The sequence below is a fragment of the Macaca nemestrina genome, chromosome 3 (genome assembly GCF_043159975.1).
Source record: "Macaca nemestrina isolate mMacNem1 chromosome 3, mMacNem.hap1, whole genome shotgun sequence".
Taxonomy (NCBI): Eukaryota; Metazoa; Chordata; class Mammalia; order Primates; family Cercopithecidae; genus Macaca; species Macaca nemestrina.
Window position 1 is genome coordinate 135,727,175 of NC_092127.1, and position 13,772 is coordinate 135,740,946.

Below are 13,772 nucleotides of genomic sequence, written 5' to 3' on the forward strand. Positions count from 1 at the left end.
TAACACTTGACTGTGATATATAGCACATAAAAAGAATAAGAAAAACAATTACTCACCTTCTTACAACTTCTTTCCATCCTTCTTCCCTCTTTTGCCCACGCTTAGGACTTGCTACTGTTAACTTCCCATTTGGAGAGGAAAGGGGAGATGGACCAGATTTTGTACAAGTAGATAGAGAATTACTGGTCCCTTCATTGATAGTTTCTGACAATCTTTAACAGAGAGAGGGAAAGTACATTAAATACGGAACAGATGTAGAATTTTAAAATGATAAAGGTAGTCTACTACACAATTTTTTAAAACATTTTTAAATAACAAATGACGACCTTATTTTTCACTTCTCCTCATATTTAGCATATAATATAAAGAGCTTTTTTTTTCTTTTTGAGACAGGTCTCGCTCCGTTACCCAGGCTGGAGCGCAACAGTGCAATCACAGCTCACTGCAGCCTTGAGCTCTCGGGTTCAGGTGATCCTTCTGCCTCGCCTCCCAAGTAGCTGGGACCACAGGCGCATGCCATCACATCGGCTAATTAAAAAAAAAAAATTATTTGTAGAGACAGGGTCTCCCTATGTTGTCCAGGCTGGTGCTGAACTCCTGGGCCCAAGCAATCCTCCCACTTTGGCCTCCCAAAGAGCTATTATTATAAGCATGAGCCATTGTGCCCAGCCTAAAGAGCCAACTTTAAGAAGATACTATCTAGGGTACACATTTAGCAGAGTTGAATCACGGTAATAACCCCTTCGAAACCAGAATCCATACTTTTCATGTGCTAAGTTTAACAACCAAAAAAAAAAAAAAGAAATTATATAGTAAAAATAATTTGATGTCTCATTAATACAAAATCTAAGCAAAACCTTATTCTTCAATTCAATTGAAACTGTACCTTCTTTAGCACAAAGAAAAATCCTATTTTGCAAGCTGTGAATTTACTTTCTTTACCAAAAAATTCAGTAATAAGGTATTTCATGACACTATAAACATTGAAAATAAAAATTGGAACTAACTTTATTGAAGCCTTGCCAGAAACAGATTTTCTCTCTTCCTTTGGAAATGTAACAAGAACCGATGGCTGCTTTTTGCTGCTCACAGTGGTAGTGACCACAGCTGGTGAATGATTGTCACTCTTACGACTGCTGTTGCTGTTACTACTTTCATCGCTGCAGCTAGAAATCCTCATGTTATCACTGTCCCCACTCTCGCTGGTACTGCTGCTCTTGGATTCTCCATTCACCTTCTCTGGCTGACTGTATGAAATTGGTAGTGGATCATCAAATATAATTTGAACGTTTTCTGGAGTAATTTTATTTTTCCTGTTTTTCCTCTTTGAACTGGTTGTAGTTATGGTATTATTTCTTTTACCATGAGAACCTGCCAAAGTTGTCCAGGTTGCAGATATACCTATGGTAGTAGTGGTTGTGGCACTTGGAGGTTCTGTCAAGACTTCAGGCTCATCTGTAAAAGTAGCAATACTGAATTAGCAAGTTCTAAATGTTCCCAGAATGTATTTAGCTATAAGCACTTGAAGAAAAGAAAAACTCAGGAGAGATACTCTACTACTATTAGCCATGTAAGTTATTCTCACATTCATTGGTAATGAGTTGGACAGGACTGATATACCTTGTGTCCTCACGTTCTGTTCAAAGAACAGCAGGTAGTTATAAAAAATGTTTTGGGGGGCATTTCTGGTGCTGGCGTGGCTCCAAGAAGGCCATTCAAGCCAGCACTCTTCCACCTGCTCCATAGAGAAGAGAAGATGAGTGAGTCGAGCTCGAAGCGCAGCCAGCCCTTGGCCTCCAGGCAGGAAATGGACAGCACTGAGAAGTCGGGCAGGGGCAGGCCCCGCAAGCAGCCTCTGGTGAGTCCCAGGATAGCACTGGTAGGGAGTCAGAAGGAGCCCAGTAAAGTGCCAACACCTAAGAGACCTTGGGGCCAACCAAAGGGAAGCAAAAACAAGGGAGCTGCCAAGACACGGAAAACCACCACTACTCCAGGAAGGAAACCAAGCGGCAGACCCAAAAAACTGGAGAAGGAAGAAGAGGGGCGCATCTCGCAGGAGTCCTCGCAGGAGGAGCAGTGACCGTGTGTGCTGCCTGTGCCTCATTTGAAGGAGCATCTTCCTTCTGGGACTGGACAGCTTTTGCTCTGCTCCCACCGCCCCCACCCCTTCCCCAGGCCCACCGTCACCACTGCTTACAGCCACCACCTCCATCTTCCACCTGTACCCTCACCACCACACTACACAGCACACCAGCTACTGCAGGGCCCCCATGGGCTGAGTGGGAAGCAGTTTTCCTCGGGCCTCAGTTCCCAGCTCCCCCTGCTGACCCACGCATACACACGTACCCTCCTGGACAAGGCTAACATCCCACTTAGCCACACCCTGCACCTGTTGCATCCCAACTCCCTTAGTAGTAGCAACATTGCTCTCTGGGGTTGGGGCAACCTCTCTGCTCCTCCACTGTTCCCTCTGGCTTCCCAGAGTGTGGCCTGGGAAGGTTCCCTGGCCTTAAAAGGGGTCCAAGCCCCATCTCATCCTGGCACGCCCTACTCCACTGCCCTGGTAGCAGGTGTGGCCAATGGAGGGAGTGCTGGCCCCAGGATTCCCCCAGCCAAACTGTGTTTGTCACTATGTGGGGCTCACACTTCTCATCCTTTCCCACCTCCCCTAGTCCCTGCACTAGGTTGGACAGTCCCCTTTGGCTACAGGAAGGCAGGAGGGGTGTGAGCCTCCTACTCCCTCTTCACTGTGGCCCCAGCCCCCTTGCCCTTTGCTTGGGATCTGAGTACCTATTGAGGTGATAGAGATGGTCACTTATTGTCTAGGTGAGGCCCACAAGTCCTGTGGCCACCGCCTGAGGTGGGCTGGGGCCGCTCTCCCAACCTTACTTTGCTTCCGCCACTCGGCCATTTCCCCCTCCTCAGAAGGGGCACCAATAGCAAGGAGCTCACTCTGCCTGTTCCCAACCCTCCTGCTCCTCCCTGCCCCCTAAGGTTCTGGTTCCATTTTTCCTCTGTTCACAAACTACCTCTGGACAGTGGTGGTGTTTTTTGTTCAGTGTTCCATTCTTCGACATCTGTCATTGCTGCCGCTACGAGCATCAAATGTTCATCCTCATTGCCTCCTGTTCTGCCCACAATCCCCTCTCATAAGATACTCTTCGTGGGGAAGAGGGGCTGGGGCATGGCAGGCTGGGTGAGTGACTACCCCAGTCCCAGGGAAGGTGGGGCCCTGCCCCTAGGATGCTGCAGCAGAGTGAGCAAGGGGGCCCGAATCGACCATAAAGGGTGTAGGGAGCACCTCCTCCCCCTGTTCTGCTGCGGAGGGGTAGCCATGATTTGTCCCACCCTGGGGCTCTCCCTTTGGTTTCCTATTTGCAGCTACTTGAATTTAAAAAAAAAAAATGTCTCTGTGTGTGTGTGTGTGTGTGTGTGTGTGTGTGTGTGTGTGTGTGTGTGTATATATCCTTTTCTCAGAGAAAAAAAATTTGGAGGACAGTTTGGAAAATATAAGTATTACTGTATATTATGTATTATTATATAATTATTAAATTTCTTAATGTTGCAGTTATGTAAAATCATGTCCTCTTTCTGGGAAATACGTAATCAAGTATCTAGGGGTGATTTCACGTGATGTGTATAGCTTACATGTAAACTACTCAAAAAAAGAGAAGACATATCCCATGTGTGCCAAAATGCTTTAAAAATGTAGGTGACATAGAGGTGTTCACCATATTAATCCTTAAACTTTCCTGTAGTTTGAAAATTTTCAAAATAAAAGGCTGGAGAAGGGAAATTAAAAAAAACAAAAAACAAAAAACAACACAAACACACATACACACATTGCATGCACATATTTTTGGTGGTTTCATGGCAATGGTTCCTTCCCACAATACAGTCAGTCCTCTTTATCCACAGATTTAACCAACACTAGATTGAAAGTATTCGAAAAACAAAACAATAAAAAAATACAAATTAAAAAAACATAGTATAACAACTATTTACACAGCATTTACGTTATATTAGGTATTAGAGGTAATATAGAGATGATTTAAAGTATATGGGAGAATGTGCATAATTTTTATGCAAATATTACACCATGTTATATAAAGACTTAAGTATCTGAATTTTGGTATCCATGAGGGTCCTGGAAACCATTCCCTGTGGATATGAAGGGACAGGATTACTATACTTCCATCCCAAATAACCTTTTGATTACAACCTAGTTAAAAATAATTCCCTCATTTGAAGAAATTGATGATCTGAATTGTAGATGATATTATGAAATTACCATTTATAATACCTAAAACAGTATGATGATGATGTAAGCAAATGTCATTCTTGGGATGTGGGCTTAATTATTTATAGGTGGCCAGCGCAGTGGATCACACCTGTAATCCCAGTACTTTGGGAGGCTGAGGTGGGGGGATCACTTGAGATCAGGAGTTAGAGGCTACCCTGGCCAACGTGGCAAAATCCCCTCTCTACTAAAAATACAAAAATTAGGTGGACGTGGTGGCGCATGCCTGTAGTCCTAGCTACTTGGGAGGCTAAGGCAGGAGAATAGCTTGAACCCAGGAAACGGAGGTTGCAGTGAGCCGAGAGCACGCTACTGCACTCCAGCTTGGGCGACAGAGCAAGACTCAGTCTCAAAAAAAAAGAGAAAAGGACTTATAGGTGCAGTGTCAGGATGTCTGCAATTTACTTTCAGATGGCTCAGAAAAAAATATGTGGAAGTACTTAAAGAGAAAAATAAAGCATATATGGTAAAATGTTAACAATTTTGTCAATCTAGGTGTAATGTATTCAGGTATTCATTTTATCATCTTTCAACTTGTCTGTAGGTTTGAAATTTTTCATAACAAAGTTAGGGAGGAATTCGGTCAACAACAAAAAAAGCATATATCTTTTCTTTTCTCTTTTTTTTGACACAGGGTCTTGCTCTGTCACCCAGGCTGGAGTGCAGTGGTGCCACATCATGGCTCACTCCAGTCTCAACCTCCCAGGCTGAAGTGATCCTCCCACCTTACTCCCTTATTCCCAGTAGCTAGCTGGGATTACAGGGGTATGCTCCTGTGCCCAGCTAATTAAAATTATTTTTTTTCCTTTTTTTGTAGAGACAGTCTTACTTTGTTGCCCAGGCTGGTCTTGAACTCCTAGACTCAAGTGACTCTCCCACCTTGACCTGCTACAAATGCAGGGATTATGGGCGTGAGCCACTGTGCATGGCCTATCTTAAGGGTTTAATAACTTAAAAGTATATTTTCAAGAGTGACTGATAATCAAGTAAATATAATTTTAACTAGAATATAAAACAAATGGGAGGGTTGTTGAGAAAATACCTTCAACTTTAAGCTTTTCTTTTTCTTGAGCAGCTTGGAGTTCAAAGTTTTCTTTATTTTTGGCTTCGATTTCTTCTAGTTTTCTTCTTTGCTCTTCCTTTTTCTTCCTTCTCTTCTCTTTTCTTTTTTCTCTTTTCGCAGCCAAAGCCAGCCTCCGACTTTCTTCCCTTAACTGTTAAAGATCAATAAAGCAGAGATATAACATTGAAATTTACCCTGGAGAAAAAGTTGTCACATAATCATTTAATAATAAGGAAACCATGATATCATAAAATTCAAAGTCATCTAGTTCAATTCATTGTTTTATCAAGATCATATTCAAACCACTCTAAAGAGACATTATTTTTACAATATCAAGATCAAATTAACAATATAAGACTAATTTTAAAATGGGTAAATAATAAACAAATACGTAGCTTTTAATCATTAAGGACATGTAAGTTGAACTGACAAAGAACCATTTTTGATCATTAATTTGGCAAAATTTAAAAAAGCATCAGATATCAGCACAAGTCTGAGAAACTGAATTATCTCCTGTACTGCTGTCGGCATGAATATTTACATTTTAGAAAAACTAATTTGAAAGGCTCCTAAGAAAAATTACAAACTGCTTATCCTAACAACTTATTCTATAAAATGTCTATCTCTAGTGAAAAACTCAAGGGTTCAGCAATTTTCTTTGCAAATTGATTATAATGGCAATACATGGCAACCAGGTAAATCTATCAATGGGAAGGAATAAATTAACAGGATATATTAACAGAATACTAGATAGCCACCATATGTACTTGGGAAAATGCTTCCAGTTTACATTTGTTACGAGGAAAAAAAGGCACACTGAAGACTAATAATCACTTTTATGAGAGAAGAGAACCCTCTTTGTGCATCGATTTGTATAAACACAGAAAAAACCCCATAAAAGTTATAAATAAAAGGCTAACAGAGACTACCTCTGGAGGGTGGAACAGGAAGAGGGATAGCAGAAAGACAGTGTCTTTCAATTTTACTTTATATAACTATACATTGTTTCTATTTGTTAAAATGAGTACATTATTACTTTCACAGTCAAAAAACTAAGTGTAGGTTTAAAAGTCCAAAAATATATCTTAATAAACTATTTAAACTGTTAAATTTTCATTCTTGGTTCATAAAGGTATGAAAATCATCTTTAAACTCTGTCTGCATGTCACCTAAAAGATGTTTCTTAAAAACTATTCTCCACCCATAATCTAGCATTCTGAATTATTTTATGTGTATTTTAAATGTGTGTAAAAACAATGTCAGTTAAGGCACGGAGCCTACAACACGTAAAACCAGTCCTCACAAATTCATAAGCCAAACAATATTTAGTTTCCATTAAAAAAAGTCTGACTTCATCTTTTAAGTGTTGTGCTTTTGCTAGATACCCTCTGTCCTGCCTTTCAAATTAACCTTCTCTTAGGTTCTTTTTTTTTTTTTTAAAGCCAAACTTAAAAAGTTTTGATAACCCAAGACAGTCAAACCAGCTCTCAGCTAGGTTCTTGAAAAGTTTGGCCCACCACCAAGTTTTCATACCCTGGGGCAATGCAACATACTTACCTTAGGCTAGGTGAGAGATAAGTCTTGTTCCTGAAAAGGGAAACATTGAAGGAAAACCATGCAGAATACCCATACTTTCCCAGGCAGACGGATTTTAGGAAAGAATGCATCTAAAAGCTAAAGATACAGAAACTGCCTGCATCCTAACCCTGGAAATTTATGCTGGACTCCCAGAAAGCTCCAATCTGAAGATCAGTAGAGGAGGAGCTTTTACCCCTGCTGAAGTATTAGGAACAAAACAGTAACTGATGACCTTTACTCCCTGGATCACCACAAGGGAGGAGTAATATCTGATTGGTGAGTTTGAAAGAAGCAACTGAGCATGTGTGACTCAGCTCATTTGAGCCTTGCTTATGTGTTTTCTCCACGTGGACCCCAGTGAAGGAGGTAGAAGTGTGGTTGTTCTGTCTAGCTTTGACTTTGTGGAAGAGGTAAGTAGGTATAAGAGGAAGAGGAGGAGTGAAAACGAAGGTGAAATGTGCACCAGAAAAGCATATTAACAAAGCAGCTGTGGCTACAAGGGTGTATTAAGTCTCTCTCCTTCAGGATTAGGAATAACAAAACCAATATTTTATCTGTGTCATATCTGTTTGGACAGAAAAATCCCGGGAAAGGAATGGTTTGGAGAGGGCTCAAAACAGCAAATGAAGTTTTAGAGTTTTGGCTCATCCATGATGGGTTGTTCATTTTGCTGGAATTTTGAACTTGTCTGGTAGCAGGAGCTAATTATGACTGCTATTTAAGTGGGAGGCGGGGGGGATTTGGGGGTGGAGAACTTTTTTAAAAGTATAAGAGTTTTAATTCAGAAACCAGGATTTCATTTAAGCATATATGTGCTAGATGTTGATGGGGGTGGTATGTTTGGGTAGGTCATAGGGTGTGGCTGGGTCTTAGATATGCAAATTTCTCAGGGCGTGTAGAGTCAGTCAGGGGTAGCCCTTTGGCAAGAGTAATTTGAGTCTGGATTATCCAACTTCAGAGTTTAACCCTAAGAGGTAAGTATTTACTGGTGTCTAAATTTTGAAGTTTTAATGCCGGTGTTTTGATAATCTGATATATTTTACTAACCCTCTTAATAGTCACTAAGAGTAGGTAGGGCACTAATTCAGAGGTCCTAGGGAAAATTTCTGGGGGGGAGATACCAAGCTATGGCTACAAAATGACCCAACTTTACATGGCATGGAGCTCTAAAAGTAAGCAGAATTAGCAAGTGTGGATCAACAGATACAGGAAAAGAGGCATTATAAGTTTGCAGGTGGTAGCTGAAACTAATAAATGAGGTAACCAGAGGAAAAAGTTATAACTGTGAGGGTCTATAAACATACACACATATACCTACTATTTTACTATATATAATAAAATATATAAATATTATACATATATATATAGAGAGAGAGTTTATGTATGTATGTGTGTGACACAGAGAATATCTAAGGGGTAAAGGAAGAACAAATGAGGCTTCTGAAAGGCATAATCAGATAGAGGAAGACAAACAGGAGAAAGCAACTCCAATGGGAAAAGGAAGGCCAGATCAACACTGGTAAACCTCATAAAAGTGGGCATCAATAAGAATTGAAGAGGTAAATGGATTTGGCGTGCTTTGTAACTGAAAACAAACAAAAAATAAAATAAAATAAAAAAAAACAAGGATTTGTCAGTTGAGATGCCATTGGTTACCTCCACCACAGTTAGTTTATTGGAGAAGCAGGTCACATGGTTCTGAGCCGAGATTTAATTTAAAATAGTTAATAAGACACAGAGATTATTATAAGCATTAAAAGAAAAGCAAAATACTAAATTTGGGAAAAAGTTACATTAGGATAGAGCTACCTTGATTGTACCTCTGCCTTGACTGAAGCTGTAGGTAGTGGGTAGGAGTTAGTAAAACAGTAGAAATTGAAGATAAAGGCATAGCGAGAGGTGCTAATAACTGATAGAAAATCCCAGACAGCATATGGAAAGAGTAACTAAACCATGAAGATTCAAATATGTCCAGAGGCATAAGAAAATACAACTAAAAACTCAGTCTCACTTTCTATATTTTGTCTCACTTTCTCTCATAAGCCTAAATCTCATTTTACTTCTTGGAGAACTGCTGTCATGTTTGTTAGTGTATGTGGGGGAGGTTAGAGGCTTTGAGAAAAAGGGTCAAGTTGTAGAATAACTTCACTGTGGAATGGGAGAGGGCACTAACCCAACTGATGACTTCTAATTGAGGGCTCAGGAAACAAAGTGACACTTGGGAGTTAGGCTTTATAAAATGAGAATTTAAGGAATTGGAGAGAGCCAGTCCAGACTAAACAAATACTGCACTGCAGATTTGGATATATGAAAGTGAATGGGATATGTGAGGAGTAGAGAACCATAGTGAAAGATGAGCCTGGAGAAATGAGACGAGGACCTGAATGTTTAGAATTTCCCATGCAATCAACAAAGAGGCACTGAGGGTTTCTGAGGAGAAAGTAAGGCGTCGCACCTGTGTATTAAAAAAAAATATGTGGGCTCATGCCTGTAATCCCAACACTTTGGAAGGCCAAGGCGGGCAGATCACGATGTCAAGACATCGAGACCATTCTGGCCAACATGGTGAAACCCTGTCTCTAGGAAAAATACAAAAATTAGCTGGGCATGGTGATGCGTGCCTGTAGTGCCAGCTACTCGGTAGGCTGAGGGCAGGAGAATCGCTTGAACCCAGGAGGCGGAGGTTGCAGTGAGCCAAGATTGCGCCACGGCTGTACAGCCTGGCAACAGAGCGAGACTCCGTCTTTACAAAAAAAAAAAAAAAAAAGAAAAAAAAGTGAAACTGGAAGTTACAGTGGAGCAGAAAAGCAATACTGAAGACAAAAGAGAGGGACACACACACACACACAGGGAGACTTTTAAGAAGCCAAATGCAAAATTTTGAGTGAGAAGTGACCACTCAGAGAGGAAGTGGATGGAACAGAAGGCAGACACAGAGACTGCCAAAGCTAAATAAAAGGTGATGGTAGTGATGATGATAATGATCATGATGACAGTGCTGATACAGCCAATATATAGAGGGTCTAATATGTGCCAGATACTGGTCTAAGTTAACTTACCAAGTTAATTCACTGACTGGATGTAAAGAATGGGAGGCAAAAATAAGTGAGAACCTAAAGGTAGCATCAAGATTTCATTTCTCAATAAAGAGTAGTAAGATCAACAGAAGAAAGAGATCAAGAAGTTTCAAAGGAAGGTAGGGAGAAGATCCAACAAAAATTTTCTGGTAACTTGCTATGTGCTATGCATGGTTCTAGTTTCATCAGTAAAACGGGTAAAACATCCCTGCCTTCACCAAGTTTACATTTAGTTGGTTAGAGGAGGGTAGATACAGATAAATAGAACGCATACATTATAGTTTGTTAAAAGGTGATAAGTGCAATGTAAAAAAGGGGAAAAAGCAGCGAGATGAAAAATGTGTGTATGGAGACAAATGGGGGGTTTTGATTTTTAAATAGGGTAATCAGTGTACCCCTCATGAGATGAAGTTAAGTGAACACTTGAAGGACATGAAATATGTCAGCCAAAGAGAAGAGCCAGTACAAAAGCTCTAAGTTAGAATTGGACCCAATATATTCAAGTAAGCTAGCATGGCTAAGAACAGTAGAAAATGAGTTTCAGGGAACAGTATCCGGAGGCTTTGATAACCTAAGGCCTTGCAGAGCATTTGAAAGACTATCTTTTACTGAGAGGGAAATGGAAAGTCATTGTCGGGCTCTGAACTGAAGTGTGATATGATTTGATTTAGATAATTGAAGAGGATCACTCAGAGTGCTACATAAACTACAAGCAATGATGGAATCAGGGAGACCAGTTAAATGACTAATGCAAGTATGAGATTAAATTAATTGTTTGAACCATGGTGAGAAGTGATTAAGATTATATACCTATATTTTGAGACAAGGTCTCACACTGTTGCCTAGGCTGGAGTACAGTAGCACAATCACAGCTCACTGCAGTGACCTCCCCAGGCTCAGGTGATCCTCCCAACTCCACCTCCCGAGTAACTGATTTTCAGGCAAAGGTAACAAGATTTTTCAATACAATGGAGTAAAGAGAGAAATTAAGGATGACTTCAAGGTTTCTGGCCTGAGCAATTAGAGTTGTGGGTTTGGGGTGGGCAAAGATCAGGAGTTCATATTTGGACACATCAAGTGTGAGACGTCTAATTAGGTATTCAAATGGACATGTTGAGTAGCTAGCTGAATATATGAGACTGAAGTTTAGCAAAGAAGTCTGGGCTAGAGGTACACATTTGGGATCAACTGGTGTACCTTTAAAGTTAGTGGGCAGGATAAGATCACCAGTGGATAAAGAAGACCATGTAACGAGTCAAAAGGCTTTTCACTAAAAGGTAGGGGAGAAGAGGGAACCAGCAAGAGGAGACAGGAACATCCAGACAGGTAGGAGGAAAAAAAGGGCCTGCAGTGGCATTAAAGCCAAGTGAAGAGAGTATATCAAATATTATTACTTATTCAGTAAGATAAAGATGGAGAGGAGAAGTAACCATTGGATTTAGCTACATGAAAGTCACTGGAAACCACAAAAGCTTAATTTTAGAGAGTTGTGGGAGTGAGAGCCAGCCTGTCAGGAACAGATTCAGGATAATGGGAAAAAAATGGAGGTGACTGAAAGCAGCGGTTCAGGGATCTTTATTGCCAAGGGAAGCAGAGAAATGGGTCTGTAGCTAAAAGGCTGAGGCAAGAGGGTTGACATCAAAAGGTTTTCTGTGTTTAAGATTGGAGATATAAGTGTGTATGCTGATGAGAATGATTCAAGAGAGGGAAAAAATAGGAGAAAGAAAAGAGAATTGCTACCGACAGTGCTGTTGAGAAGGAGAAACCATATAGGATCTAGTACACAATGAAGGGACTGGTTACCAAAAGTTTATCTAGGCCGGGTGCGGTGACTCACACCTGTTATTCCCAGCACTTTGAGAGGCCAAGGCTGGCAGATTGCCTAAGATCAGGAGTTCAAGACCAGCCTGGCTAACATGGTGAAACCCCATATCTACCAAAAATACAAAAATTAGTAGGGCATGGTGGCCCATGCCTGTAATCCCAGCTACTTCGGAGGCTGAAGCAGAAGAATCACTTCAACCTGTGAGGTGGAGGTTGCAGTGAGCTGAGATCGTGCCACTGCTCTCCAACATGGGGGACAGAGCAAGGCTCTGTCTAAAAAAAAAAAAAAGTTTATCTAGTCACTGGTAGGAAGTATATGGGTGTAGATGTTGGTGGGTGGATAGATAGGGTAGGCAAAGTCTTTGGAAGTTTTCTTCTGACGCTTCCATTTTCTCATTAAAGGTAAAGAAGAGGAGATGCAGGTACTGGTGGGCAGATAGATGGTGTAGGGAAAGTCTTTGCAAGTTTTCTTCCGATGATTCAATTTTCTCAGGATGCAAGGTCACGTACTGAAAGTGAAAGAGAGGTGGTGCTGGAGTTCTTAGGATAAGGGAGAAAGTAAGAAACAGTGGTCTAGATGAACGGAAGATTAAATTAAACTAAGGAAATGCAGCATTTTAACTACTGGTCAGCATTAAAGGGCTAGGGAAACCTAGTATAGCTACTGGTCAGCATAAAAGGGTTCGCTGTCACATATTTCAAGTAAAATTAGTCGTAAAGATTGTTTTTTCTTGACACATTTAGTTACTGAGGTTCATGTGAGAATAAGAAGAAAGAGAGGAGTAAGGAGTAACGAAAGGGTAGTATGACATAAATGGTTCTTACCATTTATTGGTCGGTGGTGTTGGCAGGATTATTAAAAGTAGAATTCTAGAGGGTGTAAAGTTGAAAAGATGGAAAGCAATAATCCAAGAATGAAATGTGTGAAACCGAGAATGGGATAGGTTGTGTTTGAAAAATATACTATTACCTAGCTCCCTAAAAGTTTACCAAAAAAAAAAAAAAAAAAAGGTAGAGGAAAAAAAACTAAAATGAAGTGAAAGGGGTGAAATAACTATATCAAAAATGTAAGTTTAAAATACCTGCTAGGGATTCTAACAGCCAAGACAAGAACATAACTTAGTTGTTAATGTTCTAAGAGAGCAAGTAATTAACTGTTAAGAGGATTCCATAGCTTGACCAGATGGAACTACTCCCGAGCAGGGACTCTTCTACTTAGTAAATGCTCAATAAATAAACGTTTACTGAGTAAGTATTAAAAAATCTGGTGCCTTAATATAATGGCCACTGATCTCTTTTTCTTTTGTAGAGACTGGGTCTCACTACATTGGCCAGGTCAGATTTGAACTCCTGGGCTCAGCCTCCCGAGTAGCTGGGACTATAAGCATGTACCACCATGCCCAGCTTACTGCAGCAGTTTTTATAAACCAAATTTTCCAAAATAGAAAGACTGACCAAAGAAGCACTTTTATACAAGGAATAACTTACGTATGGAGAATCTCAACTCAGACCAGTCAAGACCAACTCCAGCGATGAAGCCAGAATGTAATATAACTCAGAAGGCTAAAGAAGTACATTTTCCCAGATATAAATTATAACTAAAAAATAGTGAACCAAACTCTAATATCCCAATCTGATAATCTTTCAAATAAAAATATGGGCTGTCGTTCAGGAAAAAAGTGGCTCCTGTATAATTTGAAATTTTACATATGTTCCATGCTCACTCAAAACTACACATAAAAGTATATAATGCATGTGGAGGAATCAATTTAGATGGAATTAATTTATGATTAAGAATTCTTCATTACCTTTGGTTTCAATATTATGGAAAAATACACAATGACATTTAAAAGAAGCTTCTTTTCACTTATCTTAAAACTAAGGCTCTTGAAAGTATAAATATTAAGGTTAAATAAGGCTGGCAAGAATA

The 13,772-nt window shown here is 40.2% G+C and overlaps 2 protein-coding genes across 7 annotated transcripts in view; one reads left to right on the plus strand and one right to left on the minus strand.

The window, feature by feature from the left end:
- Window positions 1-13,772, minus strand: part of LOC105477311 (ankyrin repeat domain 17) — a 182,959-nt gene that overhangs the window by 21,079 nt on the left and 148,108 nt on the right. For all 6 annotated transcript variants that reach the window (XM_071093500.1, XM_071093499.1, XM_071093496.1 and 3 more), the window contains 3 exons: window positions 5,343-5,514; window positions 1,008-1,455; window positions 57-212 (listed from right to left, as the gene is read on the minus strand). In XM_071093500.1, coding sequence (XP_070949601.1) covers window positions 57-212; window positions 1,008-1,455; window positions 5,343-5,514 — 776 coding nt within the window. The remainder of the gene's footprint in view (window positions 1-56; window positions 213-1,007; window positions 1,456-5,342; window positions 5,515-13,772) is intronic.
- LOC105477310 (high mobility group protein HMG-I/HMG-Y-like) lies at window positions 1,757-2,080 on the plus strand. Its single transcript, XM_011733768.3, has one exon. The coding sequence runs from the start codon at window positions 1,757-1,759 to the stop codon at window positions 2,078-2,080; it is 324 nt and encodes a 107-aa protein (XP_011732070.2).